The sequence below is a fragment of the Lissotriton helveticus genome, chromosome 3_1 (genome assembly GCF_964261635.1).
Source record: "Lissotriton helveticus chromosome 3_1, aLisHel1.1, whole genome shotgun sequence".
Lineage (NCBI taxonomy): Eukaryota > Metazoa > Chordata > Amphibia > Caudata > Salamandridae > Lissotriton > Lissotriton helveticus.
In genome coordinates, this window is record NC_136061.1 from 1,976,470,231 (window position 1) to 1,976,486,570 (window position 16,340).

At 43.8% G+C, this 16,340-nt stretch overlaps 1 protein-coding gene across 2 annotated transcripts in view; it reads right to left on the bottom strand.

Moving 5' to 3' along the window:
* Positions 1-16,340, bottom strand: part of LRRK1 (leucine rich repeat kinase 1) — a 917,814-nt gene that overhangs the window by 276,240 nt on the left and 625,234 nt on the right. For both annotated transcript variants that reach the window (XM_078683102.1, XM_078683103.1), the window contains exons 19-20: positions 14,644-14,803; positions 12,087-12,363 (exon numbers count right to left, since the gene is read on the bottom strand). In XM_078683102.1, the coding sequence (XP_078539228.1) occupies positions 12,087-12,363; positions 14,644-14,803 (437 nt within the window). The remainder of the gene's footprint in view (positions 1-12,086; positions 12,364-14,643; positions 14,804-16,340) is intronic.

Sequence of the window (16,340 nt, forward strand, 5' to 3'; positions counted from 1 at the left end):
AAGCCTTTTCGCTGTATAGGGTTACTCAAGGAGACATTTTTTTTTCACTGCACTGACATTTTTTGCACCGTTCCTCAGGAAGGCAACCCAGTACAATCTAAAGAGACTGAGAAAAACTATTTGTCTCAATTCCCTCTATGCTGACTTTGTTTGTCTGAGACTGCAATGGCTGCAGATCTGATTGAAATCGTTAAGCAGCTCATATCAGTATAGCTTTGTATCTCCTCGTAAAGGGCCTGTGTGATGGGGAATCTCTCGTTGTGACGCTACAGTGGCTCTGACAATATGATCCCCCTTGACACCCATACAACCAACTTTTCATGACCTTCCATCACTCACAGCACAATTGGGGCAGGGCTTTAAGTGGGATGAAAAAACTGGGGGGCTCTCAAAGGGACGTGGGCGATATAATTAAGGATGTGGCTTAAAACATTTATTCTAAAAATATGTGCCCAGCGTAATGTGCTGCCCGACTTGTATTTTGCTGCTTCTGTTATTGCCTCCACATATATAATACAACAAGAAACATTACACCTACAACTAGCCAGGACTATTGGCTTTGTCAAAGGTTGTTGGTTGGAAAAGATAAATATACTACGTTCATACAACTATGGCTTTGTTGTATATAATATTGAAAAGGAAAAGTGACGGGCCAGGAGCAGTGACGGGTCACAAAAGGCAACAGGAAAGGAGAGGTGACTGGGCAGGAGAGGTAACTGGGCAGGAGCGGTGAACGGGGCAGGAGCAGTGAACGGGGCAGGAGCAGTGAACGGGGCAGGAGCAGTGAACGGGGCAGGAGCAGTGAACGGGGCAGGAGCAGTGAACGGGGCAGGAGCAGTGAAGGGGGCAGGAGCAGTGAACGGGGCAGGAGCAGTGAACGGGGCAGGAGCAGTGACGGGGCAGGAGAAGTGACGGGGCAGGAGAGGTGATGGGGCAGGAGAGGTGACGGGGCAGGAGAGGTGACGGGGCAGGAGAGGTGACGGGGCAGGAGAAGTGATGGGGCAGGAGAGGTGACGGGGCAGGAGAGGTGACGGGGCAGGAGAGGTGACGGGGCAGGAGAGGTGATGGGGCAGGAGAAGTGACGGGCAGGAGAGGTGACGGGCAGGAACGATGATGGGGCAGGAGTGATGACGGGGCAGGAGTGGTGACGGGGCAGGAGAGGTGACGGGGCAGGAGAGGTGACTGGGAAGGAGAGGCAACAGGGCAGGAGAGGTGACTGGGCACAAGAAGTGACGGGCAGATGACATGACAGGCAGGTGATGTGATGGGCAGGAGAGGTGACGGGGCAGGAGAAGTGACGAAGCATTAGAAGTAATGGGGCAGGAGTGGTGATTAGGCATGAGCAGGAGTGGTAACCGGGCAGGAGCGGTGAGCGGACAGGAGAAGTAAATGGGGCAGGAGCAGTGAACGGGGCAGGAGCAGTGAACGGGGCAGGAGGAGTGAACGGGGCAGGAGCAGTGAATGGGGTAGAAGCAGTGAATGGGGCAGGAGGAGTGAACGGAGCAGGAGGAGTGAACGGGGCAAGAGGAGTGAACGTGGCAGGAGGAGTGAACGTGGCAGGAGGAGTGAACGGGGCAGGAGCAGTGAACGGGGCAGGAGCAGTGAACGTGCAGGAGCAGTGAACGGGGCAGAAGTGGTGGGGCAGGAGCAGTGAACGGGGAAGGAGCAGTGAAGGGGGCAGAAGTGACGGGCAGGAGAAGTGACGGGCAGGAGAAGTGACGGGCAGGAAAAGTGACAGGGCAGGAGAAGTGACGGGGCAGGAAAAGGGACAGGGCAGGAGAGGCAACAGGGCAGGAGAGGCACCAGGGAAGGAAAGGCACCAGGGAAGGAGAGGCGATGGGCAGGAGAAGCGACGGGCAGGAGAGTTGATGGGGCAGGAGAGGTGATGGGGCAGGAGAGGTGATGGGGCAGGAGAGGTGATGGGGCAGGAGAGGTGACGGGGCAGGAGAGGTGATGGGGCAGGAGAGGTGAACGGACAGGAGAGGTGAACGGACAGGAGAGGTGAACGGACAGGAGCGGTGAACGGACAGGAGCGGTGAACGGGCAGGAGCATTGAACGGGGCAGGAGCATTGAACGGGGCAGGAGCATTGAACGGGGCAGGAGCATTGAACGGGGCAGGAGCATTGAACGGGGCAGGAGCCTTGAACGGGGCAGGAGCATTGAACAGTGCAGGATCATTGAACGGGGCAGGAGAAGTAAACAGGGCAGGAGCAGTAATCAGGGCAGGAGAAGTGACGGGCCAGGAGAAGTGACAGGGCAGGAGAAGGGAGGGGGCAGGGGAATTGACGAAGCAGGAGTGTTGATCGAGCATGAGCAGGAGTACTGACTGGACAGGAGCAGTGAAAGGGCAGGAGCAGGCGTTTCCCAGGGTGACTGGAAGGGTAGGGGGCCAGTTTAGTTTGGGGGGACCGTTTTTGTACAAGTGCAGGAGTTTTAATAACACTGCAAAGTTCTTTGTATATTCAGCAGGTTTCGGTCAACAATACAAGTGCCAAGATAACTTTGGTGATCAATGTACCTGCTGGGAAGAGATGGGAGCATGTTTTGTCTAGTGGCTGTTTAACTCATCTCAGGTAGTACAGAGGGGTAAAATGCCTGCTGCAAAGAACATGTCCCATGCATATCAAAAAGCAATATTTTATGTGCATAGTTCAGTGGGTACTGCTTTGTGTTCACTTCCCGAATGAAAGCACACTTGAATACATATGGCCTGGCAGTTCGGGCTGGACTGTTCCCATTGGGTGCAGGATCAAGATTGATTTGCATATGGCTGGGTCCAAACTGGAATGGCAAGGTGAGCAAAGAAACAATGGAATTAGGCCTAGATCTCTGAACTGGGGTGAATGTATGACATTGTTCTGCATTCTGTCCATCAATTTTTCTTTCTGCATTTGTCACCCCAAGTGGGACGGGTATGCTCAGACATGAGTCCCGTGCTCTCCATGCCACTGGAATCAAGCTATCCTGGCTGAAAGCCCAAAACCGGTCCTAGGATGCTTGATTCCGGTCTAGGGAGGACCTGGCCTGGCAGTTTGGGCTGGATTGTTCCCATTGGGTGCAGGATCAAGACTGATTTGCATATGGCTGGGTCCAAACTGGAATGGCATGGTGAACAAAAAAACAATGGATTTAGGCCTAGATCTCTGTACTGGGGTGAATGTATGATATTGTTCTGCATTCTGTCTACCAGTTGTTCTTTTTGCTATATTATGGTTGAGCAGCTGGCTGACATGAATAGGAAGGAGCCTTTGTGGGTTTCCATTAGTCTAGATTCTCCTGAAGAGTCCCTTTCTCTTCTGAGCCCTGCGTAACACATGTGTACATGAGGAGCCCTGTATTCATGTCCTCAATGTCTGAGACAAAAAATAATCATGGATTTCTGAACAATGAGAGTAAAAGCATTAACACCTTAATCGCGGCAGCAATTCCGCCGCGGTTCGGACGTTCTGTTGAGGGGGCAGGGCCGCGTCGGCCAATGGACGTGCGCAGCACTACAAATGTAGTGCTTGCGATGTCCGTTGGCTGACGGCAGCATCGAAAGGGTTAAGGTGACATGTTGTTCCTGCTTATATGTCACACGCTTTACATAAACCTGTATTCCCTATAAGTGTTTGCTTTTTCCTGAATCAAACCTCAAATAAACATGTTTATCCATTGTTTAAATTAAATAACGTTATAAGCTGTAACTAGTCAGTGAAATGCTAAACGTACAAAAAATTGGTATGTTTTGCTTTTTCTAGCCACACCCCTGACTCCGCCCACTGATTCAATTTTCGGTTATTCCTGCCCCCTGATTCTCCACCCACAGTTCCCCTACTTTTTATTTCCCACTTCGACCACTGCCTACGGTAAATGCGAACGAGCCCTGACGCGTTTTCTACCTTGCTGGCAGTTCAGTCAGCTAAACGCTGAAAGGTAAACTAATCCAAAAGGCCGATTAACTGGAAAAGGCAGACACACATTCCAATAACTCCGGAATACAGATGGTTTGACTAGGAAGATTAGCTGTCATAAGCTTTTAGGCAACTTAACAAGAGTGGCCCCGCTGCCCTACTTTCAAAGGTAAACAGGAATTCGTGTATCAGAGAAAGGAATCATAATGCGGCGAGCTTAGGAGCTTTCCATAAAGGATCAAAACGAGGCTGAGCCGCCCCTGCGCTGCCAGACTGACCATGCTTGCCTGAGAGTGCAGATGCGGTTCAAGATAATGCAAAAAAGTCCAAGAGAACTGAGCGCAGACTCATGCACAGCTCTCTGCATCAAGATGAAATAGCTATATAGAGCAGATGATCAATAATAACAAACCTAAAATCTGGATATGGATTGTAAATTAAATAAAAAAATGCAAAGCAGAGGGTTAATCAGATTTTCAATGTTTTGGCTTGGTACAAGTAACATAAGCATACACGAGTGACCGTGTCCAGGCAACTACAATCCGTTTTTAATTACAAAATTACAGACTCTTGGACCAGAAGAAAACGTGAACACGGTGACACGGCCAAAAAGACCCAGACAATGCGTCTGGGGCTTACGCCAGAGCCCACTGAGTCCATTTTTACTTTTTATTTTTAGAAAAACAGTTCCTTGTGGGCCATGTTTGATGTAATGACACTGTCTCTCCCCCTCAACCCCAAAAGAAACGCAAGAGTCATGAAACACTCTACAGCTGGCTGAGGTGTGGGTTGGGAGGGTCGAGATATTGTGAATATGGCATGGAGCTTAGAAAACACCTACAATATTTCTAATGTACATGTATTAAGGGAGGTATTATTTATTTATTCCAACAATGTTTTCTTTAGGCCGACGCAGGCAGCTTCTACACTGATGCATTTGCGACTGCATCGCTGACTGCATGGAGGCGCCTCTTCTTCTAGGCTCCCTGCATTGACCTCCAGGCCATCCACAGGGGCACTAATCCTCCTACAACTCCACGCTCTCAACTATTGTCGAAGACAGACCTGTGGTCCCAGAATGGCCCGCACCCGACTATCTCTTCTTCAAGACAGTCTCACATCAGCAGTTTTTTGGAGCAGTAAAGTCCTTGCTGTTCCAAAACAAATGACTCATTCAGGCACATACCAAAAAATAAGATAATATACTTCTACAAGTGATATTCTGTCTGCCATACACCCTTCTCCATCACTTCACTCTTAATTAAGCACCAATACATGTTCCGTACACCATGATTGGAAGTCCTCTCCGAAAGCCCATGCGCAGCACTCAATACTTGCTTTGTAGGCAACATTATAAACCTGCATTCTACCAATTGAACACAACTAACAGGGCAGCCTCTGGGTCAGTCACCCAGAAAGTGCTTATGGCCCACTTCAGTGGCATGAAGCAATATGCAACCGCAACAATAAAATATACTATACAATGTCTGCAGGGCTGCTTGGGTCTTACATCAGGACGGCAGCTTAAAAATCTAAAGGACAGGGCACACACCAAGTTCATTATAGCCAGGGTGGGAGCAAGAGGCCAGCAATATGAAATGAAATGAATTTGTACTTGTAAAGCGCACTTATACCCCAACCGGGGTTTCCTGGCGCTGTACACATACCGCTGTGGAACCCTTCCTGGCTTTTCCCTGTGAAATGTCCACTCCTGGGCCCCCCCAAGGTGAAGCCAGGCATCCCAGCGTTGTTGGGGCCGTTGTGGAGATTAAGCAAGCTATTGCCCAGAGTTGCAGAGTGGGACCCATGATTAGAATAGGCACCGAGACGAGAATTATCAGGTCCGAGGAAATTGAGCCCAACACCCACCGAGGCGGGAATTGAACCCTGGTCCCGGGCCAGACCTCTGCATCAGGGTCTGCCGCTCTAACCATTGAGCCACACTTCTCCACAATATGTACACAGTGAGATCTTCAGTGTATTAAAGAGTGTTTTCTTAAGCTATTCTTTTTCCTATCAGAGGGAGGGCACTCTTGTGAGTTGGCAAGATAGGAGCACCCCTCTTAGTGCCTAATTTGTAAAAGATATAGGGGCATATGTATCAAGCCCATTTCCCGTTCGCAAACGAGCCGATTCTCAGAATCGGCCCGTTTGCGAATGGGAAAAGGCCTTTTGGGATGTATCATCCCAAAAGTGTATCGCAAATTAGAGAATCACAAAACTTGCGATTCTCTATTTTGCGATTACATTTAAGGAATCGCAAATTGCGTTTCCTCAAATGAAATGTATGAAGCACCTAAGTTGTGCGATTTCTCCTTAAGAAATCGCAAATTTCCACTAACTTCAAGTTGGTGGTAATTTGCGATTTCTTTCAAAAATGCACTTTTGGGCATTTTTCAAAGTGCCATGTGGCGCACATACATGCCCTTAGGACATGTATGTGTGCCACATGCGCACAACTGCTCATTTCAGGGGTGCATCAGGGTGTCCTGGCACCCTCTACATTGCATTCTCAATTAGCGATTCTCAAATTACGAATCGCAAATTGAGAATGTCTTCCCATTCATTCCTATGGGCCTCCGGGCCCATAGGAATGAATAGGAAGGCATTCCTTAATTGCGATTCGCAATTTGCAATTAAGGAATGCCAAGAAATCGCGAACTCTTTGCGAATTTTGAAATACATCTTGTTTGCGATTCTCAAATAGTGATTCACAAAAAAATCGCTATTTGAGACTCGCAAATAAAGTATTTGATATGTATGCCCCACAGTTACAAATCTACGGCCCCCACTATGGAATCTTGGGGGTGCAGGATAGCAATCCTGCATACTCTTGATTCAGCCTCCTGTGTCTTTCATCCACCACGAGACTCTCCCTGCTCACAATCTCGCTCTTTCACGATTTTTTTCATCTCTGCTTTCTTTATACCTTTTCTATCTTCCCCTTTCTGTGAGGAGTGAGGTGGGGTCAAGACTAGACAACATTTGCGGCAGCAACAATGTAATTTAGCAATACTAGTGTCAGGCTTCAAAAAAACATGTCAGTCCTCTGAACGTATGTTTTTATTGGAGTAAAAATGAAGCAGTATGTAGATTTAATCCCACTTCAGAAGAGTTAAAGAAGTAAGGAGACTGCAAACTAGAGCCCACTACACAGGGACCATATGAGCTATGCAGCTAAGCACTCGCTCCTGTGCTCTGTCTCCAACCAGTACATCAGAGGCTTGGATCCCTGTGAGTTCACTCTGTTTATGTGTGGCACTGAGTTGGGTGATAGCAATTCGCAATATTTGTGCACAGTACTGCTAACAATCCACTGCCAGGGAAGTATGCATAAAAAACAAAACTACTTTGTTGGTGGGGAATTTCATGGGAAACCCTAAGAAAAAAAAGAGTAGTAAAATATCACAAAGTCTCAGGAGTGCAAGAATAAAGGAAGCACGGACAGAGCACACTGGAAAACCTTATGAATGTCATTGACTGTGTGGACTTAAGTCATGAAAAAGTTAAGGGTGAGCCATACAGCAAACATACGGGTAAGCCATGTACCCTCGATCTGCTCAAAAAGTGGTGACCTCAATTAGGAACATGGCAAGACACAAAAAACGGGGTGCGCTGTAAATGGAGTTTACGCTGCTGAGCGGGAGCTGATCAGTGGAGTAACAAGGATCAGAAGCCCCGGGTTAGGTAGGTACTTTACAAATGACAATTTAGCAAATGAAGCCAGCAGTGGGGTCCATGTTTACATTTGTTTTTTTCTGAGACACTATTGAAAGCTTGAGCGCTAGGATACGTCTGCTTGCATATGGCATCCATGTCCACACCAGCCTTAATCATCTGAAAAAAATACTTTTTGCATGGCTTACAGAACTGGAATGTTAGTCAGAAAGGGGAGTCTAATGCAAAGTGAAGCATCTGTGGTGGAGAACACCTGGATCCTTCAGCCAGTATGGGTGGGGTCAGGGCTGAAATCAACGGCAGATGTTTCACCAAAAGAAGATATAATCTGACGATTGGAAGCAAACATATAGAAATTATGACTACTACCATTTATTAATCCTTACAGGGCATATCAAGGATCAAATGATAGCTTACGATAACAGAATTGTAAAGACAAGTTATTTTTCTAGGTTCCAAGGAAGAAAATAGATTGACGGCTTTTCAGATTTACAAGACGGACCACCGGGGTTTACTTGTCCACCATCCCTTCCATGGTAAAATAAAACAAACCAGCAATCAGTTTTTCATCACGGCACAGGAGCATGCGGTTCATGGATCTTTGGAAGGTGTTGAGCTGGAGAATAAACCCCTCTGAATGATAGATTGTTTGACAATCTGGTAACCAAGGTTTACATTATATGGTATGCAGAACAGATGTCTGATGTGATCCTGAAGGTGTAGAAAAGAGGACCAAACTACAGACCTACACGAGGATTGCATAGTTGGCAGCACGGAACATTAACTTCAATAATAACTTGCCCCGTCATCACATATTCCATTAGAATCAATAAATGTACAGAAGGATTACAGTTCATTGCTATCAAGGGTCCCTATGAGAATATAAAATACCTAGACAAATGTTCATGAATACCTCTTTCTTCCAACCACAGAGGTAGGCACGATTTCTGAGGTTCTAACTATGAAATGTGCAAACTGTTAACATTGTGATTATGTGTTTTGGAAGTAATTTGGGCAGTTATGGAAAGCTAAATGGTCTTCAGTGCCCGTTAAGCCAATTTTTGTATATATATATATATAGATATATATATTACCTACTGGCGATAGCCAGTAGGTATATATAGTTAGGATTGTTTTCCATAGGGAAATCGCAACATTCTATTGGGAATAACTTTGGCGCCGGTTGAGGAATCTTCCTGAAATTTTCCTTAACTTTGCCTCACGGCGCTCCGGTCCTTCCCTGAATGTTTGGGGGGGATTCGTCAAGCGGGGGCCGAGATAAAAGGGGGGTCCCAAAACGTGTTTTCCCCATGTTAATTTCCATAGGGCGGTTGGACTCACTTTTAGCCCGAACGGCTGAATGGTTTTCCACCAAACTTGGCAAAATTGTAGGGACTGGTAGCCCGATGTGCCTTTGCTATGTCTCAAGATATGTGCTCCAGTGGTTTTTACGAAAATTTACTTTGAAAAAATATATATTGGGCTACATTGGGCTATATTTATGTTAGAGCCCAAATGTAGCCCAATGTAGCCCAAAGATGGCCACCAGAGACAAAAAAAAACAAATGTAGCCCAAATATCAGCCAGATGTAGCCCAACTATAGCCCAATGACAGAATGTCCCAGAGTGTTCTAAAGAACAACTAGAGCGCTAACAGTCTTACTTATGACAAAAGTATGGCACACCTGAAGTCATTTCGATTGGAATAAAGTCTTAACACTTAAAACATTTAATTTGCAAAGGAACAAAATGAGGGGGTTCATTTTGCCATAGAAATTATGATTAGTGCTGAAGAAAGAAAAAGTAGGGCACATTTTGAGTGACTTCTCAAATCCTCTTATATTTCATTAAAAAAATTCTGATATGCAGTCTCCCAAGATGGCCACCAGAGACAAAAGAGCCTGTGCTTAAAAACTCTGTTAGCAAAGCAGGCATTTGAGATTTAAAAAAAAGTTTTAATATATAAAAACGTTATCCGCTAATAGAATTAGCATTTAAAAAACCTTGCGAATTCAATGAAAAAACCATAGGTTTCAGGCCTTATATAGTTAGGAATTAGCATTTAAAAACCTTGCGAATTCACTGAAAAAACCATAGGTTTCAGGCCTTATATAGTTAGGAATTAGCATTTAAAAAACCTTTGAAATTCACTGAAAAAACCATAGGTTTCAGGCCTTATATAGTTAGGAATTAGAATTTAAAAAAACCTTGCAAATTCACTGAAAAAACCATAGGTTTCAGGCCTTATATAGTTAGGAATTAGCATTTAAAAAACCTTTGAAATTCACTGAAAAAACTATAGGTTTCAGGCCTTATATAGTTAGCAATTAGCATTTAAAAAACCTTGCAAATTCACTGAAAAAACCATAGGTTTCAGGCCCTATATAGTTAGGAATTAGCATTTAAAAAACCTTGCAAATTCACTGAAAAAACCATAGGTTTCAGGCCCTATATAGTTAGGAATTAGCATTTAAAAAACCTTTGAAATTCACTCAAAAAACTATAAGTTTTAGTGGTGTTGTAGTTAGCTGGAAATTTTACTCATACAAAACCATTGAAATTGCTCCTATATAGTTAGTTGTACTAACTATATTTCGCGCACCCGCAATCCACTGCTGATGATGTCACATATTAGATCATTCATGACATGGTCAGTGACATCACTGATGACATCTCAAATGACACCACTGATGACATCATCCACGTGACAATCACATACACCTTTTCATACACTATTACAATTTTTCATCACTCTTTGTAAAATACAGAGTATCATATTTAAATCCATTGTCACAGCAATACAAGTATCTAAAAATCCACTCAGTGATTCATAGATGTATACACACATCTAATCACTTACCTATGGATTCACTCATACATGCTGTCAATGAACAATAGAACACTATCAAAAATACTTATACATCTATATCGACATTAAACAACAGCACGCATCCTATTCACATATGAAGTCATCCTACTCACTTATGCAAACAATGGATCATACTTACATATTTACTTAGCAAAACACTTATACAAACACCACTTCTTCTATTCATTTAGATAGTAAGTCATACTTAGTGAATTATAAAATCATTATTACAAGTATACAGTTATCCATACAGTCACTCACACAATCATTGTGTCTTATGTATACTTATTTATATACAACAACTGACACATATACTGCCTTTTATTTTTCTAGTTTGTTGGACCTGTACCATTGAGAAATATATTTGCTCATCACCACACCCATAAAGATATTCACTCACCCAAACAACTGTTAGAACATGTAGTTTTAACTTCATATATCTACTGAATCAACTATTCACACATCTTTGGACAGTCACACCCCCCCCCCCCCACCGAACCACACACACTTTCACACTCCCATACAAATACTCAGTTAACTAATCAATAACTAATATAGACTTTCACATAGCTAGTAACCAACTGTAGAATCAGTTTACACAACAACTGACAAAGTGATACAGATATTCACACAGTTTAGTCACTATCCACTATATTTAGGGAGACAAATTGGTCAAGTAAACAGTCAATTACACTGCTACTAAATCCTCCATCCAAATATTTATTTATATATATCCACTTATTCTTCAATGCAAATTGCTATATATATAATGCATATTTAAATAACGAAGCAAACCACATTCACTGGATGATGTCATCAGTGATGTCATTTGAGATGTCATCAGTGATGTCACTGACCATGTCATGAATGATCTAATATGTGACATCATCATCAGTGGATTGCGGGTGCGCGAAATATAGTTAGTACAACTAACTATATAGGAGCAATTTCAATGGTTTTGTATGAGTAAAATGTCCAGCTAACTATAACACCACTAAAACTTATAGTTTTTGAGTGAATTTTAAAGGTTTTTTAAAAGCTAATTCCTAACTATATAACTCCTGAAACCTATGGTTTCTTTCAGTGAATATATATATATATATATATATATATATATATATATATATATATATATATATATATATATACAAAACCAAAGTGTCCCCACTAGGAAGTCACACCTGGAGGGGTTTGGCCGCACTCACACCAATGGTCATGGCAATCAGCAAAGTACACAGCTTTCAACTTGCACAGGAAACCAAACGCGTTTCAAGCCGTAGCTCTTCTTCAATGGCATGCAAGTAAGGTAACAGAGGCATCAAAGCGTTTTGGAATGCTTTATTGGTTTGCTCAGTCCCTCCCCCGTGGGCGTGCGCAGGCTAGGCATTATGGATGTTGCAGTTCGTGAGCCTGCTCCCGATATTCCATCTGTTGTGCTACAGAGGCATCGAGACCCACTGGGGTAGATGGAATATTGGGAGCAGGCTCACGGACTGCAACATCCATAATGCCTAGCCTGCGCACGCTCACGGGGGCGGGACTGAGCAAACCAATAAAGCATTCCAAAATCTATGTCACTGCACCTCCGCCCTCCCCCAACATCAATGCCCATATTTGATGCCCCTCAATGATGTCTATTGCTTACCGGTTATTAGCAACAGGAAGTGCAATTTCAAACTTTGCAAGAAACTGGAAGTACTGTTCTTCGGTTTTTTCAGTAAACCCAGTGCCAACCAGCAGCATCCTGAGGTCCTCTGATTTAATGACTCCATTTTTAGCCACAGACTTTGAGCTTTTTATGTTAATTATTCTCTCCAAGCATTCTGACAGCCAAACTGGGTCAAGAAAGTACAGGTTTCTCAAACCATGGCTCGTGTCCGGGAAATGAAGCAATGTTCCAGTTTCAATCAAAAAACTGATGGCTGAAAAAGAAATCAATAGTTAAAAATAGTGCAACTCGACTTCAGAAAATTTCACAGAATCTACTTTTTCCTTACATTTTATGGGATGCTATGACAACTCTTCTATGGGGTCTTCTGTGGTCTTCTCAGTGCAAATAAGGTGCACTTGAAAGTATTTATAAACAAAATCAAAGAGCACCGTGCACTACTATTTGGGACTTTCATGAATGGCACCACTCATGCCATAAGGTAATTTATGTTGATATATGCATTTATATAATCCTAAATTAAGAGATAACCTGTTGCTGATTACCAGCTGTGAATACGTCTTTTTTTATCTCAATATTCGGTTACCTGGAATCTTGTATTTTTGGATTACAGTTTACTGAAGCAAGGAACCCATATTCTGAAGTAGGAACTTCAAATCAGGAGGTAATGGGCACATTTATCATATGTACTGTTTCATAATATTGATCTAAACATGTCCTGTTACAGTTGATAATTGAACAATAGTCTTCCAATAAAAGTGATAATCAAGTCCAGCACCCCATATCTTGGGTTAATAAGTTAAAGCACTTGGATAAGCAATAGCATCACATTTGATAACTCAGACTGCGACAGCATGAACTTGAGCCGTTCATGATGTTCATTTTAGTTAGCCACTGCATCATATTCTTTGGGACGAACAACTTCACATCTGCAATTGGGACAACTAAGCTATAGACAAGAAAAAGGATGTTCTGTGAAGATTGGGTCGCCATACATTCTATCCCATTACTGTGTTCCTATTTAGAAACTCAACACTATTTTTGGTTCCAAAAAGTAACTTAACTCTTTGATTAAGAAGTGGACAATTCACACGCTATTGAAGTAATCCAGCCGGCTGAAGTCTTTACATCCAGAAATCTGGACCTGAGTGAGAGTTTGGAGGACAGGGTACTAAGCAAAAATGTAGCAGACCACATATCTGCTAAACCCATGGTTTCCCTGCTCTATTGAGTGGTGGGGGGAGCGCCATGGTTTCAAATGCGGAAACATTTGACCAATGATCCATCGGACATTGGCCTGTCAGTCTCTGCACCTCAGACTGCCTGGTCTTTTTAAAGCAGACCTTCAAAATTGCTTTTTACTTATTCAGGGTCACCAGGGAAACTCCAGATTTTTTTTTTTATTAAACAAAGAACTTTCCTGACTGGGAGCATTAAACATGGTGCCTGAAGTTTCAGTGCCTCCGTTGAATCACTATGATGGAGGCTCTGCTGAAGGCAAAGAGATCTGAGCCAGCCTCGCTGAGATATAAGTACGGTGATCAAAGGTCCACCATGCCAGCGGATTTACAACCCTGCTCTGCCCTGGTAGAACATTAAATTGTCTGGCATGTTCTAACTTAGACCCTCTGTCGGCTTATTCTCTTAGATCTTCTAAGACGATGCACCGGAGTTACTCCACAAACGCAGCAGCATATGGCTGCAATAGTAAAGCAGCGCTCATACAGAGTACTAGGTTGTGTGTATAACAGCCATTCACAAGCCTTGTTGTACAGTGACCTTTGCCCACGTCTCCAAACTACTCAGAATGGGAAGTGATTTTCAACAAATGGCTCTATAACAGCTATGGTCTCCATTACATTACAAGACAATAATGTGAGTCCTCTCACCCGCAATGAAGAGCGGTCTCACTTTTGAATAGGAGAATGGAGTCAATATCGAACCTGTCATCTGTGTTCTGCCTCTATGCAGGGGTAATCACAACACTATCTTATATCCATAAATACTGCCAGGCTCCACTTCACACTCCACCCTGAGGCTTCTAGGAGATCCGAATCCCAATGGGGTCTCACAATTTCAGGAGGCCATTGTCATTGCCCTTTTCAACATTCCCTGGAATCTGCAGACAACTATTTCCACCGGTACTATGATTCTTAGTAGCATCTTTATTTTGTGTTGTGGCCTAATTAAGGAAGACTACTTCCTAACTTAGAAGCCCAACATCCAGTGGAAATGCATACCACAGCATCGCCATGACAGGCTGGCCATGAAAGCTTCCACCACCACCTGGACAGGCAGATTAAGAGAACCCTTGATCCACTTGAGCAGGCTGAGGAAGTTCACGCTTATCTTAATCATTCCCCTACTACCATAGTTACACAAGTGACCCTAAACTCGTTACAGTGGAACCTGACCTGTCAAACACACACACACTTAAACATTAATCCTAAGCCTTCGTTTCATGTTACAAAAAAAGATCCTTTTACAACAGTGATCGACTACAAACAGAATTACGCGTCATACGGAGACACACCTGACTGCAGGTCCTCATAGTCACGGATGTCATTCCCAGGGCTCTGCTCGATTATTTGCTCAATCTGGAGGTCCGTCAGGTACTGGACATCATCAGTCTGACTTCTTCGCTTTTGTTCAGCCAGGATGGATTCCTGGAGGTTGAGGTAACTTTTGGGTACCTGCACATTCAAACGAGTAAAAGAAGGAAATAAAGAATGGGGACCACCATTAGTCACTGCAAGATGATGTTACATTACCTTTAAATAAAACACATATACAACTGCTCGTGGTAATTTATTTATTTTGCAAAAAGCAAGGGAAAAATAACATTCGGTGCTTTGCATTGTCAACAGTTATATAGATTACTAATATCTAATTGAGTATGCATGATATGGTGTTCTTACTATGCCGCTTTTAAAAGACTAACAGAGGCTTTTTAGACCCAGGTGGGAGTCCCGCTTGTGCACTAGGGTACAGAGGCCATTGCCTCCACCACTATCTGGAGTGCAGCCTACCCTATTTATCGATGCCTCCCTAGCTAGCAGAAAACCCTGTGTTGAGAAGAGACCTGCCTCAGCTCAACTCACAGAGCTGGGAGTTTGCCCAGCAGACATCTTTCGCCCCACCCTCAATAAGGTGGGAGATCCATCCTGGTGACCTGCCAGCCTCTTGGTACAGATCTACACTAGCAGAGCCAGCATAGGCTCCACTGGTGTAAACATAGGGCTTCTTCTGACTCTAAATAAAGCGCGGAAACCATGAGTTTGGTGGGGAGGGAGGGAGCACCACTGATTAACTGCAGTGCTCCTGCTTCACCAATCTCTAATTGAGGCATCAATTCAGTTTTATTCGACTGCTAGTCAGTTTCAAGAAACACACGCCTTTTCAACCCCTCCACGGCAGAAGATTCCCCCTTATAGGTCCCTGGTTCCCACTCCTAAGACCCACCACATCTTGTATTTGCTCCCATAACTGCAGACTTCAGTTTGTGATCCCTGATGGGCAGGCGTGGCATAGTTTTCTTTCTACTACTGTAGTAAACAGCTATTGTGCTAGCTTGAACTGAACGTTGCCATATTTGGTAACAAAATGTCAAAGATATCCGATATGTTTTATAATTCTAATCTTTATAGGAAAGGTCTTCAAACCTTTCTTGCTCTGAGCCTCCCCCAAAGCAAAATAATTTGAAGTTGGACCCTCTTTCAAAACCTAATGCAAGATTTGAGGCAACGGGTGGGGATGGGCTGGTAGGGGGGCAGGGTTTGTAAGGTCATTTTCTGAGGTACTTTTCCTTTAGGTCATAATCCACACTAAATGTGAGACTTCTAAAAGAACAAATACACCAAGCAGAAACTGACCAAAAAACTCTACTCACCATAGTTGGAGCCCCTCGCACCCATAGGCTCCAATGCAACTGCTCCTGCTGCATTAATAATAGCTATGGCCATGAGTACCAGGCAGTCTCCTTTGCCTCTTTCACCCCTTATCCAACATGCCTGACCAGCTCTCTAATCAAAGGCACAGCCAGAAAATCTAAATAACCTCCACTTTGAAACAAAGCTCCTATGGGAATAAGTGTGCAAAGCATGTCATTGCAATCTTCCCCAGAAGAACTCTCTTGTTGCTTACATCTAAACATGTATCCATTCATCCTTCTATTCATCCACTGATCGCCACTTTTCAGCTTTTCATTCTCTCATTCATTATTTCATACAT